This window comes from Indicator indicator, chromosome 30, assembly GCF_027791375.1.
Source record: "Indicator indicator isolate 239-I01 chromosome 30, UM_Iind_1.1, whole genome shotgun sequence".
Classification (NCBI taxonomy): domain Eukaryota; kingdom Metazoa; phylum Chordata; class Aves; order Piciformes; family Indicatoridae; genus Indicator; species Indicator indicator.
Window position 1 is genome coordinate 7,026,544 of NC_072039.1, and position 26,890 is coordinate 7,053,433.

General features: G+C 44.6%; 1 protein-coding gene across 1 annotated transcript in view; it reads left to right on the forward strand.

Annotated features, from left to right (window-relative positions):
• Positions 1-26,890, forward strand: part of SPNS2 (SPNS lysolipid transporter 2, sphingosine-1-phosphate) — a 131,388-nt gene that overhangs the window by 25,743 nt on the left and 78,755 nt on the right. The window contains exon 2 of the mRNA XM_054394298.1: positions 14,859-14,924. Within this exon, the coding sequence (XP_054250273.1) occupies positions 14,859-14,924 (66 nt within the window). The remainder of the gene's footprint in view (positions 1-14,858; positions 14,925-26,890) is intronic.

The following is a 26,890-nucleotide window of genomic DNA, read 5'->3' on the forward strand; positions in this document are numbered from 1 at the left end:
GGGGTGATTACTTCTGCTCTTAGGAAATAACTTTTTTGGGTTTTTTTTTGCTATAAACTCATTGTGAACTGACTTGTGGGACCTTTCCAAGCCTTTTCCTTGAAAAAGATGAGGGCTCCTGTGAGCTCTGTGTTGTGGTTAACTCTTGATCTTGTGATTAGCTGTCCTGACTCTGAGGTGCACCTGTCATTAAGGAGTTAATTTCATGAGCAGAAGCTTAACAAATTAGAGCTTTTTAGTGTTTATGGTGAAGGGGGGAAACCCAAGCTCCTTCTTTAGCTCCCTGTGTATTGCAGTGTCTCCTGAAACAAGTGGTGCCTAGCTCCTTTTCTTCTTCTACTGCATTGTTAATTATCACAAATGAAGGTGTAGGTGACTTGCTAACAGCAATTAAACAACAACAACAACAAATCTGACTCTTGAGAAATGAAGGGTTCAATATTACCCTGGGTTTTTTTGTTGTTGTTTTTCAACCCAGAAAACTCCCTGTGCAAGATGAAGGAAAGGTTTTCCTGGGTTCTGGGGGAAAAAAAAGAAATGTACAATTATGAAGCATTTTTTTTTCCCCTCCCAGGTTCCTGTACTCATCTATTTTTAAAGAAATTCATTACTGACTGCCCCTGAGGGCCAGTTCATGGAATTTGCTATCACTTTGAAATGCACACAGTGAAGTTAAGAGTTAGAACTGTGTTTGGCACTGGGTGATGTTCAAGTAGAGCATCTAATGCTCCTAAAGATGGTTGGCAGAGGAGGATGAAGCTGCTCCAATGGACAGCAGTGAGGCTTGGGGGGGAAATGGGGAGCTTGTGTCTCTTTTTAGGCTGTGCTGATCAATTATGCAGGAGCTCAGATGTATCCACATCTCTCACTGTGTCCCTTTGCCCATGTTTAAACACCACTCACCTCAATGCCAACTGCTTGGTGCTTCCTGGGTGAAAGGCATTGTAGAACAGCTACTTTAGTTTGCTGTTGAGTTCCCAAGTGCTTGTTCATATGATTCCATTGCCAACTTTCTCACTAGTGCCCATACTCTCTCTGGTGTGTTTACCCACAGGAAATGTTTCCTTTCCCTTCATCCCACTCTTTCCTTCAGAGTGGCAGCAAATGTTTGATGCCTGCTTTTGCCTTGTCACAGTTAAAAGCCAGGCAGGCCTGCCAGTTTGTCATATCACAGACACCAGTCACTGTGGAATCAAACCTTTGATCAAAGCCCTTGATGGTTGCAGTATCAGAGGCTCAGCAGCTTTTATCACCTGCCCACCATCTACAAATAAAGTTTGAACAGGGAAGGTGGTTAAAATGGGTCTGCTTTACCCACAGAGAAATAAAAGCTGCCCTAAATCAGAGAGAGTCTCTCTCTCCTAATAACAGCAACAACAAAAATGTTCCTGTCTGGTTTGGTTTTTTTTTCTTTTATTTTTATTTATTTGGGAGGCACATGTCATGTAATTAATCTTCCTTCTCCTAATTTCCCTTTCATCTGGAGGCTCTTCTAAGCACTTCACAAGAGCATAATAACCAAGCCCTACTGTATCTGTGACACACATGATTATTGTTATTATCTTCATTAGGCTAATGCAGACTCTGAAAGTTTGCATGAGCAAGTAACTTAGCCAAGGTTAATAGTGATGTAGTGTCAGGACTGGGAACAGAGCAGCCCTGTCTCTCAATCCTGGGTTGAATTCAGGTCTTGCTAACCTGGTTGTGTCATTCAGGTTGTGTGTGTCACTGTCCTGTACCATAGCCCTTCTCAGAGAGGTCCTGTGGCAATGCAGCTAGGAAAAAAAAAACCCAAACCAGGGCTGGGGAGGGTGTTCCAGCTTCAGGAACTGCCACAATTGGCACTGAATAAAACCCTCTAGGAATAAACCAGGACAAGCTCTACTGGGGCCATGAAGATTTCCTGGTCTCACTGCAGTCAGATGGCTACACCAGTGACCCCTTCCAATTATAGAGGAGCCCAAGCTGTCAGGCTTCTTTCAGTGCTCTCTGTTCCTACCTCTGCACACACCCTCATGCAGGTAAAAGGTTTTATACACAGATTTTTCTGCAGGATCAGCCACGGAGCAATTGTAGAACATAGTAAATTCTTTCACAGCTCTTATTTGAGAAGCTAGGGTTGATTCATTTAAATACCTCCTGTGATAACTCCAAAGCTGCTTTCTTTTCTCTTTTCCCTAACACTGCTGTGGGTAAGCCCTGGGTTCCTTACAAGCTTTTGTGCCCCACACAGGTCTTCTCTCAATACCTGTGTGCCTGACTTACTAACTGTACAAAGCCACCTGCCTTGTCAGCTGGAGAAATGTAAAGACATGTTGCTTAGAATGAAAAATGCAGCCACTGACAGCTGGGCACCATGCTTGGATCATTTCCTAGCACAGCTTGAGCAGGACCCAAGATGAAAAAGAAATGCTTAATGCACTTGTGTGGGTGCATGTGTGTGTGTGCAGAGGAGGAGCATCACCTTGTGCTGTGCTTGGTGAAAGATATTCCCATCAGTGGGAGATGTTGGAGTGGGCAAATGACAGAAGGGAATTTCCACTCATACACAGATTAAAAAGTGCCCATGATTAGAGGACTGCAGTGGCTGCTTTAAATAGTTATGGAAGAAAACACAAGAGAGCTGGAGGAGGCTCTGCTGACAGCTTCATCTGCAGGAAAAATGTCTCTCTGGGGTCACATAAGGATATGAGAAGAGCTCCTCCAAACAGGACCTTTTGATTTATTTACATCATGCTTGTAGTAAGAATCATGTGTAGATGGGAGTGATCCTCAAGTGGATACAAGAATGGGTGAGGGAGGGAGGAAGGGAGTGTGCACTGGGTGTGAGAAGCTGCTGCATGGATCATAATGCCCTCCAGAGCAGGAGGCCTAGAAAGTCCTGGTTAATAATGCTCCAGATAGAAGAGAGAGAACAGGTGAGCAACAGGGAGCAGCATGCAAGGGTGGCCTTAGAGTTATCCTCTTTTCTTTATGCAGGATGACAGACTCAGAAGCCTACTTGCCATGTTCAGCAGCAGTGCCTCAGAGAAGTTTAAAATGTATATTTAACAGTGAGGGCCATTCAGGGATTCCTAAAGTTAGGACAGGTATTTTTATCTGCAGCCAAAAGCTCTTTCATCCAGAAGCTAAGACAAGATTTAGGTGGCCACTTGAAATAGTAGACCTTTGAGGGTTTTTTTACAGATTTCCTGTGGTCTTAGAAGTGAGCTAGTAGCACCAAGTTTGCATCACAGTTTTATCCAGGTTTTAATCTGGAGGGTAGTCTCTAGGCAATTCCAGCTTTTCCTGTTTTTGCACTTAAAGCCTGATGCTCCTCTCCAGATCTAGGTGGCAGTGGGAGATTTGTACAGTGGCTATGAGCTAACATTGCAGAGCTACTTTTTCAAATCAGTATGCAGCTTGGCAGGAGCACTGGGGATGTGCTTCTGCACTCCTATGCTGCCATGGAGCTGATTACCAAAACCTTTTCTTAGCCCAGGACCATGAGAGTGGATGTGTTTTGCTTTGACTGAGAAACTGGGAGGTCTGTGCAACAAAAAACCTGCTTGGAACATGCCTGATGTTCCCTGCCAGGCTGCTTTATCACCTGGCTGCTGTTCTTCTCCAGTCCACTCTGCACAGGGTGCCTCTGCACCTTGCATTTTATACAGCAGTCTTTGTAGTAGAAAAGAATGGAAAGCTCTTTACAATTACACAGGAATATACCAACATGCCCTGGGCAGCTTGTGATGTTCCAGAATAGCTTGGAGGCAAATGCAAATGAGAAATGAGATGCAGTCACTTGGAAGTGTGTCCAACATACAGACTTGATGGAGTTCTTCTTAACTGGAGAGATTAGCTGTCATCTGCTGTAAATCATCAGTCACTAATTACCCCAGTTGTTCGCTCACATCTCAAATCTTGTGTGTCACTGCAGTGTGTGTGGCTCAGAGAGGGGAGGGAGTGGGTGAAAAATCCTCCTCCTTAGAGGCTGGTGGTATTAAAAGAACCTAGAGGCTTCCTTCTGCTGGCATTTACAACCTTGAAATCTGCATTTTTTTTTTTTTAATTTCTTTAAGTTTTCTTTTAGCTTCACTTTCTGAGTCCTATTTTATTAGAGGGAAATGGGATGTGTTTATAGCCCTGGAGACACAGCTGCTCCTGCACAGAAGGTACACCTGATAGCAGAGGCTTTTTGGTGGGCTTCATCTTCCCAACCTTGCCTGAAGGTTGTGAGTCCAAGAGAGGCTATGCCAGAAGGTGACAGTGCAAGGTCTCATTGTCTGCATGAATGAGGCAGGCAGCAAAGTGACCAGCTAGAGGTTATGCTTACACAGAATTAGGCTGAGAACTGTTACCCTCATGTCATGCATGCCATTAGCTCTCAGTTACAATATTTGCATGGACTTTGGCTAGTCCCAAGTGAGTAACATGTGCCTGTTTACAAGGTAAGGTGCTATGGAGCAGTCCATAGAATTGTCAGGGTTGGAAGGGACCTCAAGGATCATCCAGTTCCAACCCCTATCCCAGGGACACCTCACACTAGATCAGGTTGCCCAGAGCCACATCCATCCTGGCCTTAAAAACTTCCAGGGATGGGGCTTCTACCACCTCTCTGGACAGCCTGTCCCTGGGTGTCTCACCACCCTCATGGGGAAGAAATTCTTCCTGATGTCTAATCTAAATCTCCCCTCCTCTAACATGGATCCATTCCCCCTGGTCCTATTGTTACCCAACACCCTAAAAAGTCCCTCCCCAGCTTTCTTGTAGCTCCCTTCAAATATTGAAAGGCCACAAGAAGGTCTCCTTGGAGCCTTCTCTTCTCCAAACGGAACAATCCCAACTCTCTCAGCCTGTCCTCATAGCAGAGGTGCTCCAGCCCTCTGCTCTTCCTTGTGGCCCTTCTCTGGACATGTTCTAGGATATGGTAGTGTGCTTCCTATGTTAAATATATAATGTTGTATGGGTATAAATGGTTAAAATATAAGCAAGAGGATGTGAAAGTAAAAGTATCAAATTGATTCTGAGCACAAGAGCCCAATCATGATGTATTGTGTCTGGAAGAACTTGTAAGTGACTCTTTTTCCTTGGCTGATTTTGTCTAGCCAGAAAATCAGGAGAGCAGAGCTCTGAAGTCCATAGCCACATCCCTACAAAGCCAGCAAAGATCTCCAAAAATCCTTCCAAAAAAGAGATTTTTGTAGATGCTTATTTTAATTTCCTTGCAGCTTGTGGCTCATGCCAGTTTCCTGACTCATTGTCACTCTGGTCTGGTGATATGCCAAGTTTTCCAATAAGGCAAATAAGGGAGTGGTGAGTCACTGGCTGAATTCATGTGCACTTGATTCGCTCTATCATTATCTAAACTGGTTTTATTAATTTTAATTAGTTCATATACAAAGTTTCTGAGATATGTTTCACTTCATTGCATGAATTAGCTAGACTTGTTAGTCTTCTGTAGAGATTAGAAAGCCAGAAGAGAGCCAGCCCATTTTTTTTTTCTGCAAGGGGGGAGAGGCTCTGAATTATCTAAGATCTGAATAAGTATGACAATGTCCTTGGGTTTTTTGAGGCTCTGCTATTTGGTCTGAAAGATCTTTGGAGGCTGCTGGTTGGATCTGACATGTCCCAAGAGGAGCTTTTTGCCTTGGTAAAGGTTGTGTTCCATTCTGTGTTGGAGCAGAGGTTTTGCTATGCAAAGCAAAGCCCTGCTGAAATGGGGTCTGAACCAAGTCCTGAGACAGAGGTGCTGGGTCTGGGACAAGGGTCTGGCCATCCTCTTCTGAAAGCTGTTGATGATTCCTGCAATTTCAGAGAACTATCACAAACCTCCTGCTTTTGTTTGTTGTTTGAGGTTGTTACAGCTGCTGGTATTTACCATTAGCAGGGATCTTTCCAAGTCTCCATGAATGAGTTTGGTTTTTTTTCAAGTTCAAGTCTAGGGGCCAATTCATTTTAGCCTGTCCTTTTAGCCATGTAATTTATCTTTAATTGAAGTCTTCCCTTGGCTTGTGGGAATTGCAGGGCTGATTGAGATAGGCTAAGGCAGGAGTGAAATTAAGGATCTGATTGTAGGGAGCTGTATGGTGGGAGTGATAAGGAGAGCAAAGCAGCAGAGTGAGCTGAGTGTCAAACTTGACCCCTTGTAATTCTGCAGTTTGGCTGCTGAAAGCTCTTGTTGCATTGGATGATAAATGGAAAAATCTTCCATGCTTTGGAATTTTTTTTAAGCTCTAGGACTCATGTTGGCCAAGTATCCCAAGTTCCCCATATGACAAGGGCTTCCTTCCCAGCCATAGTCCTGGGAACAGGCCTACACTGTAATTAGGGAGATGAAGTATTTGATTAGGGTGTGGCTTTGCCAGTGAGGCACCCAGCATTTGGCAGCCATGGCTGCATTCAAATTCCTATTTGTTTTGTTTTGATTATTATTATATCTAAGCAGGACTTGCTGTCCAGTGCTCCCCTCCCTAGAGGCCCTGGCCCTGTGTTAATGATGCCTTGTGTTAATTGATTCCACACCTGATGAACTCTTTTTTTATCTCCTCCCACTCTTGCAGGCAATTGCATGCAACATTACAGTGGAGTTGGAGCTATGTTAGAGGAACCACCATTTATTACTACCTAACCTCTGCCACAGACAGAGAGGGAGAAGTTGGGTTTTAATAAATTTTCCTCCTCAAGCCCTTTGTTAATTGCATGCCTTATTTGGTTTTTTTTTCCTAATGCTAATTGCTTGTTACATGCCATGCAGGTAAGGCTTTTTTTATTATGTTATAATAAGGATAAAAACATTGACTGGAATAAGTGGGTGTGACAGGCAGTGCCAGCCTCTGAGGATGACTTTGGGTTTGGATTCAGGATAGGAATGTCCCTAGAAAACAGAAATTGTTCACTTCCCAAGCAGCAGTGGGCTAGGCAGAGTGTACAGCTCCTGTCCTGAACAAAAAGCCCACTGGAAATGCTCCTCAGGGTACACAACAAGTCCTCCTCTGTGTCAGAGCTACACCCTTACAGGTTTGCTCTTCATTTCAAACAGTCTTCTGAGCTGAGCTTTCACCCTGTCACCTTTCTGCATGTGCAGGTAGTGGGAGGCTAGAGGATCTGTGAAGGCTTTGAACCATCACACGTACCTGCTCTGGGGTTTTGTTAGCAGATTTTTAAGCAGCTGTTTCATGGCCTGTGAATAATGCAGTGCTGGGCACCAAGACCCTGCCTCGCTCTGATCTTCAGCTTGAACTGCTGTGCTGGATTTCCCTCTTCACAGTGCTCTGCTTCATTCCTCAGAGGAACCCCTTTCTAAAGGTGCTCCTGTGGGTGCTGGCAGCTTCCTTTCAGTGCTTTCTAGGTCACAAGTTTGTTGCGTCCCAGAGTCAGCAGGTCTTAGGAAACCCTTGTTTGGATTTGTGTCTAGTTGCTGGGTTGGATTTGTTTGTTTCTTTTTAATCCTGCCACCCTCTTTCAAAACCAGAGACTGTTTCACCAATGCATGCTGTCATGTCATACAACGGGGGAAATTAGTTTTGCAGAATGGAAGTCAGTGTGTGTCTGTGTCCTAAGGAAGCTGCTGTCAGTGTTTTCAAGCAAGGTGTCAGCACTCATTTCCCAATACCTAAAGAGCAGGCCTGCATCTTTGTGCATGTAAGGCAGGGAATGCTCTCATGGCAATCCACAGGAGGTGGGACTGTGGTTCACTTCTGTGCTTGCTAGTTCTGGTAGCAATGGGAATTTTATCTTGAGGTGCAAATATCAGCAGGGCTACCGTGGTGGTTTCTGCAGCTCGGCATTTAAATAGGGTCCAAATTGTGAAGCTGATATTTAATAGCTAGTGGGTGGCTGAGCTGAAGCCAGCTTGTTTGAAGCTTAGAGATCTGTTTGGTGGCTAAGCTGAAGCCAGCTTGTTTGAAGCTTAGGGATCTGTTGGGTGGCTGAGCTGAAGCCAGCTTGTTTGAGGCTTAGGGATCTGTTGGGTGGCTGAGCTGAAGCCAGCTTGTTTGAAGCTGGGGGATCTGTTGGGTGGCTGAGCTGAAGCCAGCTTGTTTGAAGCTTAGGGATCTGTTGGGTGGCTGAGCTGAAGCCAGCTTGTTTGAAGCTTAGGGATCTGTTGGGTGGCTGAGCTGAAGCCAGCTTGCTTGAAGCTTGGGGATCTGTTGGGTGGCTGAGCTGAAGCCAGCTTGTTTGAAGCTGGGGGATCTGTTGGGTGGCTGAGCTGAAGCCAGCTTGCTTGAAGCTTAGGGATCTGTTGGGTGGCTGAGCTGAAGCCAGCTTGTTTGAAGCTGGGGGATCTGTTGGGTGGCTGAGCTGAAGCCACTTGCTTGAAGCTTAGGATCTGTTGGGTGGCTGAGCTGAAGCCAGCTTGTTTGAAGCTTAGGGATCTGTTGGGTGGCTGAGCTGAAGCCAGCTTGTTGAAGCTTAGGGATCTGTTGGGTGGCTGAGCTGAAGCCAGCTTGTTTGAAGCTTAGGGATCTGTTGGGTGGCTGAGCTGAAGCCAGCTTGTTTGAAGCTTAGGGATCTGTTGGGTGGCTGAGCTGAAGCCAGCTTGTTTGAAGCTTGGGGATCTGTTGGGTGGCTGAGCTGAAGCCAGCTTGTTTGAAGCTTAGGGATCTGTTGGGTGGCTGAGCTGAAGCCAGCTTGCTTGAAGCTTAGGGATCTGTTGGGTGGCTGAGCTGAAGCCAGCTTGCTTGAAGCTTAGGGATCTGTTGGGTGGCTGAGCTGAAGCCAGCTTGTTTGAAGCTTAGGGATCTGTTGGGTGGCTGAGCTGAAGCCAGCTTGCTTGAAGCTTAGGGATCTGTTGGGTGGCTGAGCTGAAGCCAGCTTGTTTGAAGCTTAGGGATCTGTTGGGTGGCTGAGCTGAAGCCAGCTTGTTTGAAGCTGGGGATCTGTTGGGTGGCTGAGCTGAAGCCAGCTTGTTTGAAGCTTAGGGATCTGTTGGGTGGCTGAGCTGAAGCCAGCTTGTTTGAAGCTTAGGGATCTGTTGGGTGGCTGAGCTGAAGCCAGCTTGTTTGAAGCTTGGGGATCTGTTGGGTGGCTGAGCTGAAGCCAGCTTGTTTGAAGCTTGGGATCTGTTGGGTGGCTGAGCTGAAGCCAGCTTGTTTGAAGCTTAGGGATCTGTTGGGTGGCTGAGCTGAAGCCAGCTTGTTTGAAGCTTAGGGATCTGTTGGGTGGCTGAGCTGAAGCCAGCTTGTTTGAAGCTTAGGGATCTGTTGGGTGGCTGAGCTGAAGCCAGCTTGTTTGAAGCTGGGGGATCTGTTGGGTGGCTGAGCTGAAGCCAGCTTGTTTGAGGCTTAGGGATCTGTTGGGTGGCTGAGCTGAAGCCAGCTTGTTTGAGGCTTAGAGATCTGTTGGGTGGCTGAGCTGAAGCCAGCTTGCTTGAAGCTTAGGGATCTGTTGGGTGGCTGAGCTGAAGCCAGCTTGTTTGAGGCTTAGAGATCTGTTGGGTGGCTGAGCTGAAGCCAGCTTGCTTGAAGCTTAGGGATCTGTTGGGTGGCTGAGCTGAAGCCAGCTTGTTTGAAGCTTAGAGATCTGTTGGGTGGCTGAGCTGAAGCCAGCTTGCTTGAAGCTTAGGGGTCTGTGTGTGTGCTGCAGTCACACCTTGGGGTTGCAGTGAAGATACAATCATGGAGACCTCAGAATAAACTCCTCTCCACCTAATCTGTTCACATGTCTCTGAACAGGCAGGTGTGTACACCACTCCTATGCATCCTTAATGCATTGTTTGAAGCAGGTTGAATATGGCTGCAGGCATGAGGAAGAGCCTGATGGTGGGAAGGTGGCTTGTGCCTTTAATGGCTAGGAGGGCAGGCTTGGCTATCCCTGCTTAGTTACCTTCACCTGTAGGAGCTGGCCTTGGAAAAACTAGGGAGCACAGCTTGGGAAGGAGAATGCCTTCATAAGGAGAGGTATGTAAGCAACAAGCAATGGAGGAAGCAAGTTTTCAGCACAGTCTGCTGTGTTTTGGGAGCTAAAAGAATGTGAGTCTGGGTTCTCTTCTACCTCCTTTGGGGCTTCCCCAAAGAGTGGTGCAAGTCCAGTGCTGCAGTGGGGCAGGAGAGAGGGTGCTGGGGACACACTGGATTGCTGTCAGTGCCTGCCCTGCATCGTGTGGAAAGTTGTGTGCTGTCAAGCACCATAATTTCCCCCCCATTAAAAGATACCTTTAAAAGTGCTTTTTAAAGTAGTTAGGTTGGGTAATGGTATTGCAGCACGTGCAGTGCTTGAAGATTGTGCAGTGGCATTAGTGATGCAAGGCTTGGTGAGCTGACAAACTCTGGCTTTGTTTCTGTAGCTTTGCACTCTGTCCACAAGCTAACTCCATAGAGTTTGTACCTGCCTCAGGAGCAGTTTGAAATCAGATCATGATGTTTTGTTTTGGTGAGTGGAAAATGGGAGTCTTGCAGAGAAGCTCTGATCTCTCTCTCTCTTTTTTTTTTTTTTCTTTGAAATTGTGATTTGATTGTATGCTTATGAATGCTGTTTCTTACCATGGCAAAGTTTTTATGCAGATGTCCAGGTAGCAGTGGTTACATGAAGTGCCCACGTTCCTTCTAAATACAAAGGGTAACCAAAGTACTCTGCACATTAGACCTCCTGTGGAGTAGTAAATGGTGGTTACCATGAAAGAGAGCTGTACTGAGATGACCTTCTCTGCAGAGCATCTTTTAACCCCCTATCAACTGACCTTCCAGTCTTGCAACTGTTGGTTGTAGCTCTGGTCAGGAACACAAAGCTGATTGAGGCAGGCAGCTTTGCCTCCTGCATCATCTGACCACCTGCCTCCCTGTTTGAAGCCTGAGCTATGCACTTTCAGGATAATTTGGCTTTCTCAAAACGTTTCACCCTAAATCAGGGGTGACTTAGGCTGGTGAATGTGGGCTTGCATTCTGAAAGCCTCAGAATCAAGTATCTCATATTCAGTGGTTTTTGAAATGGCCATTAAAGAATAGGAGGGAAGTGTATGCTGGATCCTGGAGCAGATCCTATAAACCCTCTGACACTCTGGGTGGGTGAGGTCAGCCACATTCCTCTTCCCCATTTACTTGACGTTCTCTCCCTATCTAACACTCCACACCCAAAGACCTTTTATCCTCCAAATTGCTCTTAAAAGCCCTTTTCATGCCCAGTGCCCACAAAAATCCCCTAAGTGCCTTAGTGTCTTTGTTGGGTACTTAGACATCAGTGCCACCAGGAAAGTAACCAGATAGGGCTGAAGCTACTTGTTCTGCTGTCTGGGTGTCCCCAATGAGTCCTGTCTCTGTGCCCATCTTGATCAGCATTCCTGGCTAGGTGCTGCCCTGTGTTTCATCTCTTTGAGTTCCAAGCTTTACATCAGCATTAACAATGTCTGGTTCAGCTGGTAAGATGCTTTGGAAGGTTGGCACTGTGTTTCCCATGTGTTTATTCAGTCATCAAGTTGCCACATGTGCTTAAAAAAAGAAAAAGTGATAGCTCTAATGTGTGCCATGTAGTCATAAAAACATCCCAAGTGGTCACCAGTCCTGCTGAGAGGCTATCTTGGGAAGAGTGGTGCCTGTTAGCTGCTTGTGGCTGTTTTGAGACATAGATGTGGGACATAGATATGAACTTTAATCCAAGAAAGGCCTTGTAAACCACTTTCTTGGATTGCATCAGGTGGTGTGAGGCACCTGGGAGCACATCTCTCCAAGCAATGTGATCCTTGTCTGGAGCCTGGCACCAGCTATCTCTGCTTTCCCATCATTTAAAAGCAGAAGGGAAAGTCAAAAGCTCTGTCATTTTCCTCTACTTTCCCCTGGTCTATCATTGCTTAATTGTACCCCAAAATCTTATTAAAGCTTGGGGTGAGTCATTGCCATGGTGAGATAAAAACAGAGCTGAGCAAATGTGAGAGGAGGAGTGTCTTTCCGTGTGAGCAGGCTGAACAGGGAAGCTCCCACAGCAGAGACAAACTCCTATCACTTCGTGCATGGATTGCAACAGCTGCTTGCTGCTGCCTCTAATTTGATCCTCTAAATCCCATATCAAAACACCTTAAGCCCAAAGAGAATGTAAAATAGGCTTGGAGTGGGAAATTCCTGCCAATTAGACATGCAGATCTCTCCTAAGCATGTGAGACCTTCTTCCAGGCTCAGCCAGGACTCATAGTTATGGTTCTGTATTGTCCTATTGCTTTGACTAGCTACAGAACCCAGTGCCCTCTCCACCACCAGAATGAAATTGGAGGCTTAATCCAAGGTGGCTGTACTTCAGTGTCCTAAATGTATTTCATTTGTGACTTGCAGTGGGTCAAGCTTGTAGAACACACCATGATCTCTTGTGGAAAAAAAGCACTGTAGAACTGTAAAGCCATTGTCACTGGGCAGAAAATTTCCTTGTAATTAACTGGAAGACCTCCTCTGCTTTACAGTGGAGGCACCTTTGTAATTCTGTGCATTTGCTCTTCTGGTTTCCAAACAATCTTCTTTCTCAGGCTGTGTTTTCCATCACATCCCAGGCTCCTGCTCCTTGTGATTTTTGGTGGTTTAATGTCCCTTTGGCATTCTGGCATGGTTAGGAATATGTTGCTGTAGGCAGCTCAGGCACCTTTTAGAGCTCTGGATGCGGACATGGACATGGATCATGGGATTAGGAGCACAGAACTGAAGGTGTTGAGAGCTGGTTAAACCAGGTTTCTAGGCTGGGTTGTGAGAGAATCAGTCTCTGTAAAATAGTGGGACATGAAGGGGAGTAAGTCAGTCAGCTGAACCACAGAGGGGTTTGCTGAGGCAAAGGCAAACATTTTTTTAGTTCATCAGCCATTGCCTGGATAATGATATCCTAGTTATTAGTGGAGCAAGTGAGGCAAGGACAGGCAAGAAATGCCAGGGCACTTTGAAAATGGAGGTAAATCTGCCAACCAAGAGGAAATTAAGAAGTGCCTGTTGAAATTAGAGTAGACAGCAGTGCTCCAATGGAAAAGGCAGGCTGGGGAAAACTGTGTCAGGCTGGATGTAATCAGACATTTAATACTTGAGAAAATTACAGGCACAGCATAATCGAGGTTGGAAGTGATCTCTGGAGATCACCTAGTCCAAGCCCCTTCCTAAAAGCTGGGTCAGCTTAGAGCAGGCTGCTCAGGTCTGTGTCCTTTTGGGTTTTGAATAGCTCCGGGAATGGGGAATTCACAGTCTCTCTGGAACAACCCATTCCAGGGTTTGACTGCTTTCACAGTAGAGAGGTTTTTTTTCTTTATGTTTAAAGGGAATTTTCTATGATTCAGTTTGTGCCCTTTGCCTTTTTTGACTCAACACCAGTATGAAGAGCCTGGCTCTGTATTCTTTCCCCCCCTCTCATCATCAGTTATTGATACACATTGATAAGATTCACACCCTTCTCCACCCCAAGCCTTCTCTGCTGGTGGCTGAACAGTCTGATAGAGAGTATGGGAGGGGCCATTGTTGTAGGAGGTTGCACTGATGTTATTGGGCAGATGCTGGTGGCCTAAAAGCCAGCCTGAATGCTGCCCTGAGTAGATGATGATGTGCAGGTAATAAGGACTAGGACAAATTAGCTTTCTTACTTTTTTCCTTCCTTCTCTGTATCTTTTACTTTCCCCATAGTACTTTGAATTTATGTCTGTTTTCTTGGCGTTGCTCCCCATGTCTTCTGGGAACAGTTCTCTTTGGGTCTTTTATCTCATTGTGCTTGTCATTTACTGTGATCCTGGCAGTCCCAAAAGCTGAGATATATGGTGAGTGAGTTCAGGTCGATGCTTTGTTGATTCCTGAGACCTGCAGTGATGAGCAGAATGACTTTGGCTCAAGCTTGGGTTCAAGTTTTGAGCTGGTGGTGAACTATTTATAGCTATTCAGTGTAGCTGGGGAATGGTGTTTCTCATTTAAAAAAGAAAAAAATCAACTTGCATATCCCTATTTTTGGGGAAGATAGTAACCTTAGTAAGGAAGTCCCAGATGTTAAAAGAGCAACTGTCTCTGTTCCAGCCCCAAAAGGAGTGCAATTTTGGACCACAGACAAATGTTCAAGCCTATGGGTCTGTGTCTAACACAGCTGGACCTCTAGAGCTAGGCAACCTTGCTCCCTCCAAGATGAGCTACAAAAGCTCTCTTGTGGGTTTTCCCTCTTGGCTAGGGGGGTTACAAAAGTGTGTCTGTTCAGTTGTACCTGACACTGCATATGTTCATGTGTTTCATGCCCAAGTAGCTGAATGTGTAAATACCACAATCCCCATCAGTTTTACTTGCATCAATTAATATACTTGGTCTCAGGAAAGAGAGGAGGTTGGACTTGGTTCTGCTTTTAGTTGCTTTAGAACTGAAGGTTTGGTCACTTACTTCTACTGAAATACTGTAATTTTATTTTCGGCATTTGTTTTGGAAATGAGAAACACACCCCCGCCCCCTCCAGAAGCAGTTAGATGCAGAAAATTCCATCATCACTCCTATGGATGTGTGACATCTTCTTCCAACAGAGATGATGTGCTAAAACTCATCTTGGATTCAATTTGTCTGTCTTGTCAAAACATTTGAAGCATCTATGGTGATGGTGCAGAATCAGTTTCCTTGCATTTCTGTAAAATAACTGAAGGAAAGAGGCCTGGATTCTGCAGAAAACAAAAAAGAAAACCCTGATCTTATTCAAAGAGAAAGGCAAGACCAGTTCCTCATGCATGAGGATTTCATTCCCACACTCTTTGCATGACTTTGTGTCTGCCTATCTCTGCTGATACTGCAGTAGCCCCAAATGACTGAGTGTGCACCTACAGAAATGAAGCTGAAGTGCAAACTTTAGAAGTTGGGTGTCAAAACTACTGGAATTTGAAGCTTTGCTGATGCTTCACGGGTTTGAGTTGTGTGCTTCTCAAAGACTGAAGGCACTCAGTTTGTTCTCTGTTTTCCTTGCAGGTGTGTTACTAGACATCCAGCAGCACTTTGGAGTCAAAGACAGTGGGGCTGGCTTACTGCAGACAGGTAACAGCATTTGTTTGCTCACTGGTTTCTGTCACCTTCCTCTTCTCACTTGCTTTCAGAGTTCTTCAGTTACAGCCCTTGGGCAGACTGGCTGTGAAATACACTCTTACTAGGAAGATGAGTAAACATGAGGGTTCTGTTTGAGCTTTGATTTGCTGATGGGCAGCTCAGAGCTCAGAATGACTTGAGTGCAGAATGGGCTGAAAGCAAACCTGATGGCATTATTTATGACAACTAAAATCAAACAGGAGACAGCTACCTTCCCTAGATCAGAAAACTCATGATACACCAACCAGCAGGATCCTGTTGTTCTCACTTCTCTGAACTCTCTGTAGGTTGGTCTGTGCTGTGTAGTGCCCTTCATGTGCCCTACAGAGAATCTGCTGAGTGCATAGAATTTGGCAGTACAGTGTGGCATGAAAACGTAATCCTCATCAGAACGAGTACCTGGGGATGAAAACTGCAGGAAAGGCTAACAAGCATTGAATTTTTGAGACTTCATGGATTAACAATATCCCTGTGGTTTTGGTGCTGTTAGCTTCAGATGTTTCTCTCCTTGTGTTTAAAGGAGGATTGTTGCAGTTGTGATGTCCTTTTAATGTGGCAGACGTTTTAATGCAGCAGATACCAGCAGACAGAGCTCTACCACCCCAGCACAAACCCAGCTTTTCTGGTGCTTTACAAGAGTGCCTTTCTCAATGGGCTGGATTGGCATTGAGTGGCAGTAATTATGACATCACTTTTTTGATCTTTATGGGGAGCTGAAAGGAGCAGCCAGAGAGCTAAAGTCGTATTTTAAGTGGAGAAATCATCCGGTTTGGAAACTTCCTACAGAATTATTAGTTGGAATCACGGATTTGTGGTGCTGTGGTTGTCTTGTCAGTGTCATCTGTCTGAGGGAACCACACTGGAACAGTTATGTTTCTGGAAAAAAAAGTAAGACTTCAATTAGGATTAGATAAAGTGTGCCAGGAAGACATTTTTCTCCATACTTTTTTTCCCTTTGTGCTATCCCCTGTTGCTGTCAGGAGCTTGTCTGTGAAGCTGTAGCCAGCAATATATTGTATGAAATCCTTCACTCTGTATGAGCACGCTAGAGGTGAGACTGTTCTGGGGCTCTGCCATTTGGTCTTTGATTTCAAACTCTCTGAACCACTGCAGCATCTCCATTTCATTTCCTGCAGCCCATGGCACAGGAGGGTCCTTGCCTGCACTTAGAGCTTCCCTTGGTAATGTTGCAATACAAACAGCTGACACCAGTTTGCATTAGGGCTTTAGAAACACTCTCCTCATGGGACAGCAGGGTTCAGCTAAGCTGATGTGCACAGCACGTATGCAGAACAGAAAGCCTGAGGTTTGCAAGTGTTACTGGTTCTAAGTAGCATCAATCAGTTCTGCCCAAAGTGGCATTGGTTGTCTGTCAGGCTTTTTTTTTTTTTTTTCTACAGCACTTGTTTGTATTTATTTATTGTACTCAGAGGAACAGGTCTTCAGTGTATCATTAGGCACAAAGTGCCTTCAAGAAAATATTCTGGTAGAAAATGACACTTGCCAAAGCACGTATTTAATCTTCATTCCCCTCAGTGGATGAAATCCTTCTGCAGATGATTTACTAACAGTGAGTAAGAGCTAAGCTCCAACAGGGCATTGCATTTGTTAATTGCAAGAAGTGTTATTTATTTCTCTAGCAAATAGGCAGGGCAGATAAAAACAGAGTCACTGAGATATTGCAGGATTGCTGCTGTGTCAAGAGTTTTGTAGCTGATGACTCTTTGCCTGAGAAAAGCAATATTTTTGGTTTGGTTTTTGTTTGGCTGGCTTTGGGTGTTTTTTTTATGATCTGAAAACTAAGGGCTTGACTTTGCCCCTACACCATACATAACAGAGTATTACTCACTGTGCCATCACAGGGAGGGAGTGCTCCCGAAATAAAACACTCTTTCACCTCAGTAAGGGTAGGTGCACATAACTGAAAACTTATTATTAAATGTATTACTTCAGCTTAACAAGTTGGTGTGTTGGCAGCTGGCCCACAGCCCCTGTCCCCTTAACCCTGGTGAAATAAAACACACTGTCCTGAACCACCATAAACACTACTCTTAATCTTTTGCCTTTTCTCTGTCTGACCTCTCTACATGTGCAAATTGGATAAAGTGGATGCAGAGTGCAAAAGCATTTGGCCAGGGTTGCAGAGGAAGCCTACAGCAGAGCTGGGACCAGGACTGATGTCTCCTGGGCCTCTTGCCTTAACCTTGAACAGTTCCTTTGCAAGCAGAGACAGAAATATCATTTGATTCCCAAGAGGTGGTCCTGCTCCCTAATTGAGTGATGTGAGACGAAAGGCTGCTCATCCCGAGTATGTCCTCTGCATGAAGAGTGGATTAATCCTCAGGTTGTTAATCCTGCATCTAAATGAGCCCTAAATTAATTTACAATGTTAATGAGGGGGAGTGAAATGTAGCATTCCCTGGCAGTTGATATCACTCATCAAACAGGCTTTTAAAAAAATAATAAAGAAAAGCCTTTTAACTGAGAAAGAAGGCTGCAGACAGTTTTAGGAAGGGGGGAAAGAGATCCACCAAAGGCAATGTATTGACCCTGCATGCACACTGTGACCCTCTCTGTGCAGGCACAGCCAATCTCACAGCTCTCTCCCACACCAAACATTCAAAAGCCAATTCATACACTCTCAGCTTCTGCTGCCCTCTGGAAAGCAAAGGTGACTGATTTCTTAGGAACTGCAAAGACAGAATGTGAATTTTTGTCTTCTTTTATGGTAATCCCAAGAGCAGAGCTGCTCTTTGCCTCAGAGAGAGAATAAAAACTGGTTACAGCAGCACTGTAACTGCTGCATGGAAAAATCACAGGGACACTCCAGCCTCATCCATAATGGAAAGGAGCAGAATGTGGTCGTATCTGCAGCAAGGATCTTGTGACAGCAGAGGACACACTGACAGATGGACCACAACTGCTGCTTGCCCAGCAGCACTGTAGAGTAATAGGCATGTTGATTCCAGAGCCTCAGCTATCTCTTGATGATGCTGTGATTCTGTGCTGGTCTCCCTTTATAAAGCACTAAATACACAGATAGAGTTAATTCCTTTAACTGACCTACTGCTCTGCATTCAGGCTTTCTTGTACTTTGCATTCCTTACCTGCTGCTTTTCCCAGCTGGAGAAAGGATAATCCTGGCTGATCTCAAAAGGTGACAGAGCATCTCCTTGCCTACTTGATCTCTACAGCTGTAGCCAGTCAATACAGTCAATAAGCCAAACCATAGAAATGGCTTTCTCTAGTGTGGGGTTAGGTAGGAGCAGCAATTTGGATTGACCAAAACTACAGACCTCTAAAAACAAAAGGCTGGGAAGATGGACACCTGCATTTGTAGAACTGCTTCCAAACAGTGTTATCCTACCATGCATGCTTAGAGCACAGAAGCAGTGCCCCAGTGCTGTACTCTGGTTTTCAATGGATTTTCTTTCCCCTTCTTTCTCCAATTTTTGTGCTTTATTGCTCTGTCTGCTTGCCTTGCCCTTGGATTCATTTTGCTTTTGTGTGCCTATTTAGCACACCTGAGCTCTAATAATAATAGTGCCTGGCTCTCAAGGCAGTTTGTCTTCTTAGACCTCAGGATGTTTTATACAGAGAGGGATAATGAGGCTTTCCCTTTTCTACAGATGGGGAAACCAAGAAAGCCAGATGGGAGAAATGACCTGCACAAAGTCACACAGCAGGGCTGAGGCAGAGAGCTGGGGTCCAGCTCCTAAACACACAGCATTCAGCTAGGTTAATGGTTAGACCCAGAGATTTGGTGCTTGTTTTAATGGGCACCTTAATCTTCCAGCCTGGGCAGCTCAAGCTCAGGGGAGGGCACATAAACCAGTGAGGATTTCTGCAGGTGAAAACTGTGAGGCATCAAATGGAGGGTATGGCAAAGATTCCATTGGAATGCAGAGAGGGAAAGGTTCTGTCATCAGAAAGAGCACCGGGATGTCGTTAGAGGAAATCCTGGTAACTAGCAGTTGATAGCATAAGGTCAGAAGCAAGGAAACATAAAGAAGGGAGAGATCTGGAAGGACTCATTAGGGGTGAATAATCACAGGGAGCTGGGGCTCTGAAATAACTTGTCTCTGCTCACGTGGAGAGAGATGGGCATTCTCCCAAATGCCTCTCAGCCCTTGTATCCCAAGAAGCTTAGCAGTGCCAGGTACTTTCTTAAGTCTTCTCATGGGCTCCCTTTTTCCTGGAAGGGTCAATTCTAACTAGAGCCTTTGTTTGAAAAGTGAATCTTTACCTACCTGAGCAGGTGCCTCTTGAGCCAGCCTAGTGTAACCTTGTACTACATTGCAACCCTGCAATGTTTGCAGCTCTGGTGTGCTGCGATTGTACCAACCAAGCTAAGTAAATAGGAGCCTTGAGATAATGGAGTGCAATGATGGGACAAATCAGGCTTGCTAAATTGAAGGGTTTTCTTGCAGCTCCCTTTGACTCCCATCTTCCTGTCATTAGCTTATGGTGACAGACTATAGTGCTCTAACATTTTTTTAATCACACTGAGACCGCCTCCTCTGGATGCTACCCTTGAATAGATGCATATTACATGAGCTGCAGGTGCCACTTGTTTCTTTTCTGCCATCTGCTCCTACCTGAATAGACACTGTCCTGCTTCTCATCTATGGGATGCATAGCTGAATCAAATCTTCATCTTTCCTTTCCCCTTGCACCTGCTTAACTGTTCTTGCTAGAACAGAGGAACTCACATTCTGGATGCTTTTCTGTTTTCTATTAAAATTCCATGGGGTTTACTTTTGAATGAATGACTTCTTACAGCAGAGTACCTCCCAGGTACCTCAGTGTCCAGTCCACAAGGTGAGACAGAATGCTTTGTAGTTGCTCTCATTCATTTTTGACTGGAAATGGTTTGGACAACCCTGTCCTACTCAGAGCAGGACATGCCACTGTCATCATCATCTCTCCTAAAAATGCTAAGCATTCCTAAATCCAGTTTACTCTTCTGGCAGTCTGGGCCTCTGGATGCCAGACAAGATGGAGCTCTCTTTCTGCCAGATTCTGTAAGTCATGTCAACAACAAGTAAAACTTTTTTCCTCATTTCCTCCTCCATACCTGACTTTGTATCATTTTTTCCTGAACTTCTCCAGCCTTTGGTAGCATGCCACTGATTAAACAGTTTGTACAGGGCAGCTCCAGTTTAAGCAATAAAGAAAAAAACAGGGCTTTGTGTTCAGATTAATGCTGTGAAGTGAATTGAGGTAGACCAGGACCTGATGATTTCCCACACAGATCCTTTACAAGTTCCAACAGTCCTTTTCTTCCTGTGTGTTGGAATGGTGTCTGCTAGGCTAAGAAGTCATGGCCGACAGAGGGTCTGATTCATGGAAGCAGTTAAGCATGTTTGGAAGTCTCTCTGCAATCAAGAATGAAAGTGTTTTCTCAAATCAGTGAGCAGGTTACAGGGAAATGTGTTTGTGCTCCAGCCCAGCCACTGAACACCCAGAACCAAACTATATAGGTGCTGGTTACAGTGTGCACTCTCACTGGACAGCCCTAGATTGCAAAATAAATAATCCTTGATAGGGCAGAAGGGGCAGGCAAGGGAGGGGAAAGTGTCCTTGCCTCCTGCTGATACCAGGTAAATGCTTGAGCCACTGCTGTGCTTTATTTCCTTATTGTATGTGTCAGCAAGTGAGTGCAGGCTCCTGGAACAGGGGAACTCTCCAGACTGGCTTGCCTTCATTAATAGCTTGATTTTATGATACTGCATGACCACTAGCACAACATAACAATTAATTTTCCCATCCTGTCTTCCTACTTTGCAGAAGGAAGGTTTGTCCTAACTCTTGCCCTTTCAGACAGGGCAGGTGCTTGGGCTGGCTGCTGCAAGAGGAACTCATGCTTGTGCTGCCTCTGGCATGTCTGTTCTATAAGTAGATATTGGCCTGTTTTCCCCTCAGGCTTTAGTTCAAGCACCTCTTGCCAAGGCTGTGTTGGCTTCTGTAATTTATTGTAATAATGAGGGGAAAGATTTCCCACAGATTTTAGAAGAGTTATCATTCCACCCAATGTCCAAACAGTTTACAACACAGCCTGTCCATCTCCTCCTCTGTGTGCTCCTCAAACCTCAGAATTTCACTCAGGCTCTTTCTAGTGGAAGGGTGGGATTTTTGGTGGTATTGTGTAATCCTTCTAAACACCAACTCCCTCCTCACACCAGCTATGCAATCTCATGCAGCAGGCATCTGCACCCTGTGATGTGTTTCATGCACACATAGTTCAGAAGGGCTTGTCTTGCAGCCTTTGCTTTTTTCATTAACACCATATTTGGAATTTTGACAGGAGCAGAGGAACATTGGAATTGCATTAAGAGTTCTTTTAGTGCTGTCCTTAGACACCTGGCAGCTCCCAGTTACTGGAAGAGCAGGGTGTGCTTCATTCAGTGCCTCATGAGTAGCTTACCTTTTCCTCTCCCCCTCTGCTGTAGCACTAAGAGCTTTTGCTAATACTTGGAGAACCTTCATAGATTTAATTCTTGCTTTTCATTCAGCTTGTAAGTCTAGTTTTCAAGCATGGTTTTTCAAGAGGAGTGTTTGTATATGGTCTGAATCAGAAGCATTTCTTCTGTATTTCTTCTCTGTGTCTACAGTTGCTACTCATACCTGTTGGACCCATTTTAATGGTGGTAGACCAGAGGGGAAGATTTTTTTTTTTTTTTTTTTTTTGCTTTGACTTTAAAGGAAGTTAGATCAGGGTCTTCTACAAACTGGGAGGGAGAAAATAGAACTAACTTTGTGTATTTTATGTATTTAATATGCTTCATCCCAGGGAAGCTGTAAGTCTTCTGTCTTTAAAAGAGTTATTTTAAGATTGATTGAGTTTTGTCTTGCCTCCCACACCTGAAGAACTCTCCTTTTCTTAGAGCTCAAACACACAGTTCTGCAAGGCAGCATACTGTGTTGTGAGAAATGTAAGCAGCTATGTTCATGCAGGGATGTGAGATAGGTGATAAAGAGGTCAGGCTTGGTCTGTGCCTGCTGGGAGACTTCCAAGTTAGTGCAGTATAGTTGGAGGCACTGCTGTTGGAGGAGGTGCTTAATTGGAGAGACAGAGAGATCATTTGGATAAACCAAATAGTTGTGACAGAGTGTGAAGGAGCACTGGAAGTACTGTCTTGGAGTGAAGCAAAGAGCACTGATGTTAGTTGTTGTGCCACAGCAGGCATCCAGTAGACTCTGGAAGGATTGGAATCTTTTCATGGTACTGGAAATGCAGAGGTCCTAGACCAGTCCATGAGATCATTTTCCTTCTCTAATGTCCTGTCTTAAGTTCCAGGTGGCTTTTCCTCCAAACCTTTTGGGATGTGCACCAGACCCCTTTGCATCCTTACAATCAAATTTTTGTAGTGGTTTATCATCAGACCACTATAAAAGTAAATTTTCTGTGTGTCTGGCTGCAAATACTTACTGTTAACATTGTGGAACACAAGTTGGGAGCCATAGCCTTTGACTGTTCCAAGCTGCTGGAACAGGTGGTGTGTTCCAAGCAGAAGCAGCTACATTTCAGTGCAGGCTGGAGTGAGTCCTGTGTGTTAGACCCAAAGCCACTTGAGAAGGAGTGACTCATTTGTAGACACCATTACCTGCCTTTGAAAATGAATTCCAGGGCAGCAATTACGTAAAAAGTGAACATTCCTGATGGTATTTGGTAATGTTACCAGCCTGCAGAACTGGATTCCAATTAACACCAGTAAGTCTGAATTGCATGAATGCTCCATTGTTACACCAATCAAACAAAAAAATCTCCCAGTGCAACCCCAGGGTTGCACATATCCCAGGATTTTCTTGTATACTTATGTCAGGTTATAGAGCAGTGACCAATTTTCTGCTTAGATTATTCAGGGAACCTGGTTTTGGAGGGCAAGTGTCAGTGCTCATGGTCCATTACTCTGCCCCAGTTCAAAGTTAGTTCTCACAAAATAAGTAAATGTACACAAAGATTTGTTTTGCTCCAGCTCTCTTCAGTTGTTTTCAAGTTTGAGTCAAATGGCTGAGGATGGATTAGGTTTTTAAATCTTAGATGCAACCAAATTACTTGAGAGGATGAGGGGTTCACACTCTTGTGTCCTTTGGCAGTGCAGGCTATAGGAAGTGCTTTGGTTTTCAGTGGAAAGGATGTTTCAAGGGAAAGGTCAACTCCCCCATGCAAATTTTTTGGTCAGTTATTCCTAATTAATTAAACATTTAGACAGTTTTAACCATTTTCTTCTTCCAAGCTTTTTGCATGCACTAACGTTTACAGAAGCAAGATTTATTTTACATACCCTGCTGCATCATTCCTCTTGCTCTTTGTGAATGATCTGATCTGGAGATGTGGTAGCTCTCATTTATTCTCTCATGGGACAGTGGTATTCAAGTGAGAACATTGATGGTAATAAACCTTACCTGTGAAGAGCTGCCTTAAAGAACTAAGTTGTTACAATAACTTTAACTTGGCTGTTTAGAGCCACGCTAATTGTAAATGGATGGTAACAATAAAGTAGTGTTGGGCTAGACTTGGAAGTGAATCAGGGAGGCAGCACAGGTAAAGCAGGTTGAGCTTTGATTTCTTTTTACAATTCTGATGGCACTGGCCAAGGTGCTCTCTTCTCTGGGTCTTTTGCCTCTTCCCTTTCTTCTGCAGATCATCAGTTTGGAGAGGCAAAGCAATCATCTGCCCTATAAGCCTGTGATGAAGTGCTTGTTAAAACTGACCTTGTTAAGAGCTTTGCCTGAGTGAAATTTTCAGGGTAGGATTTATTATCTCTCTGGTGTTTTGGAGAGGGGTTGGATTTGCTTTGGTTTGTTTTGTTTCCCTTGAAGGATGCTTGAAATATGCTTCAAATTCTTTGGTTTAAATTCTACCTTAGTCACAGTTACTGAGTTTTGTCCTTGCCTTTTACCCACCCTGGGATTAAAGTGGTCACCACAGATGGTGTTAGCTGTCAACTTCCATGCTTGTATATTCAGCATCCTGTGGATTTGGCCAGCCTTCCTGGCAATATAAATAACAATAAAATTGCCTGAGTGGCCTTGGCCACACCTTTCAAGCACTAGAAGTCATGGACAGAGTCTGACAAAGAAAGGTACTATTTCATGAGGGCTTTTGTGACTCAGTGAGTCATGTAAGAAAGGTGGGTGAGTTAAAGAGTAATTTTGTCACCCAAAAAAACCCAGGCAAGGTTTGGAGGTTTTTTTTTGTTTTGTTTTGTTTTTTTTTTTTTTTGCTTACTTTGTAATGTGCAGGATGCTTTAGAGATCCATGTGTCATTGAACTGAGTTGCATTCAATGTAAGGATATGGGCTGTTTTTAAAAACAGCTTTCCATTTGAGAGGTGTAGCTCAGGATATATAAATGTTCAGCTCAGTAATTGTGCCAGCAATTCAAAGTAGTTAAGTAGAGCTAATTCCACCAGAAAAATTGCTCCCGGGGTAAATTGCAAGCTCAAAATTAGTGATTGAGTTGAGGATCCTTTTAAAAAACCTAACTCTAAAAGTAGATATTAGTTCAGAAGGGCTGATGTAAAGAGTTATTATGGTAAGAATTATGCAAGTCTTTGACTAGATAAATCCCCCAGACCACAAACACGAAAATGTCTCTGTTCTTGGTGTTGTGGTCCATCCCCCCCCCTTTTGTTTTTAAGTTGACATCTCCCACCATAAACTGCTGCCTATCTGATGTCCCCCAAGCTGAGGTTCACAGCAGCACTACCAGAGTGTGTAAATCTAAGGTACTACTATGCTACTACAGCTCACAAGGCTGCAAATGTCATGAGCTATGTGGTTGCTTTTGCTTAGTCACGTGGGCTTAGAAAGAGAAACTACTTCTAAGAAGGATTTTGTTGCATTTGTTAGAAAATGTGATGAGATCTTCTTATACAGAAAATGACTTCCTAAAGCTGTTCAGCTTCCCTAGTATCTGTCAACATCTGTCAAAGCATAGGAGCATAAAATTGTTAGGGTTGGAGGGGACCTCAAAGATCATCCAGTTCCAACCCCCCTGCCATGGGCAGGGACACCTCACACAGATCAGGTTGCTCACAGCCACATCCAGCCTGGCTGCAAAAACCTCCAGGGATGAGGCTTCCACCACCTCCCTGGGCAACCTGTGCCAGTGTCTCACCACCCTCATGGTGTGAAACTTCTTAGCATCCAATCTGAATCTACCCATTTCTAGTTTTGCTCTGTTCCCCCCAGTCCTATCACTACCTGGCATTCTAAAATGTCCCTCCCCAGCTTTCTTGTAGGCTCCAGCTGGCTGTTAAGGTACTTGGAGTTTGTTGGCTACAGAATCACTGCCAAAGGACAGAGGTTTTAGGTGTGGACACAGTAATAAGTGGAATCCAGCAGGCTGCTGCCCTGCTTTGGCTCTTGTGCTGTCCAGTGGCCTGGGCCATTAGTCATCAGGTTTGGGTATGTGAAGTGAAGCAGAGTTGAGCATGCTTTGGAAACACAACCTTCCAGCTTTTCACAAGAGCAGTGAGACTAAATGCACAAACCTGAGATCTCCATCACAGTGTGGGTCTGCACAGTGCCCCATCTCCATCAGCTGGCATCACCAGCCAAGAGGTGCAGGTGGTTTCATTTCTGGTTTACCCATCCAGAGCCTTCCATTACTTCCAGCTTTTTGGTGAACACAGCAGTCAGGCTAACTGGATGTAACAATATGGCAAATTGTCAGCCAGTGTGATACAAAATACATCATAGCTAGGGGAGAGGGGGGCAAGACAAAGAGAAAATACTAAAATACCTCTGAAGAAAAAAAAAAAAAATCCAAACCACTGAGATTTTCCTGAAAAGCAAGTTGCCTTCAGTTCTCACTGAGGATGTTTTGTGGCAGCAAAGGTAATAATAATGCAGGATATTATACAATGGATGTTGAATTTGCACTGAGAGCTCCCCAGTGAGACATTCCTAGCAGCTGCTGATGTTAGACCTTCCAATGGCTTGAGCACTACAGTGTGTGACAGGCTGAGCTGATGTTTGCCTTGTGCATAAGCACACTGAGCACAATGTTTGCATTGTACATTAAAGATGTGTTAATTTTCCTTCTTTGGACTTATTGAACTTGTTCTTTATGGTTTCATAGGTCACAAAGTAGACTCCATTGCCTAGTCACCAGACAAACAAACTGCTGGCAACACTGTGATAAGTTTTCCCCCAGGGTTCAGTTCTCAGCTGTGTCGGGTGGGCTGATCCCAAAGGTCAGCTGGGACCATATGTGATGGTGTGGTCACTAGGGAGGGGAATGGAATAGGTGCTGAACACCAACTAGCTTCAGATGGACCCCTGCTCAGACATCAGTCTCACTTTCTACATATTTAGGCCTGATTGAATTTATTTTTTTTTTCAAATATGTTAACAATCCCTGGGAATCACCAAATATTGTCTTTGCTTTTTTCCCATTAATGTAATTGATGATGCATGAAGGCAAACCTTGTGCATTGCAGGGCTCAGTTCAGTCTGCTGTTTCCCAGTAGGGCTCATCCTACCAGAGGGATGCTAGTCAGAAGACATTTCAAATGAGGGATTATTTCAAACAGGGGCCAGCTATGCCCCATGGCTTTTGAAACTGCTGTCAGCCCTGAGATTATTTACAGAGGTCACGTTCCTGTGGCCACGGCTGCAAGCTTAGCTACAAAGCTCACTCCTGGAGCTGCAGTTCAGCTTGGATTAAAGTGTTTTTGCAAGTCAGAGATGGTGCTTTGGAAATTCATCTGGGTGATCATCTCAGAAATAACAACTGTAAAGCAGACAAGAGACTGAATTCATTCTCCAGTGTCGTGATGATCCTTTTACAAACCCTGGCGGATTAAACACTGGGATACAGCAGTGTTTCAACAATTTCCTTAAATGAATGTATCCCTTTCTGAAGGCCACCCAGCCACTCTGAAACACCTGCCCTTTGTCTGAGT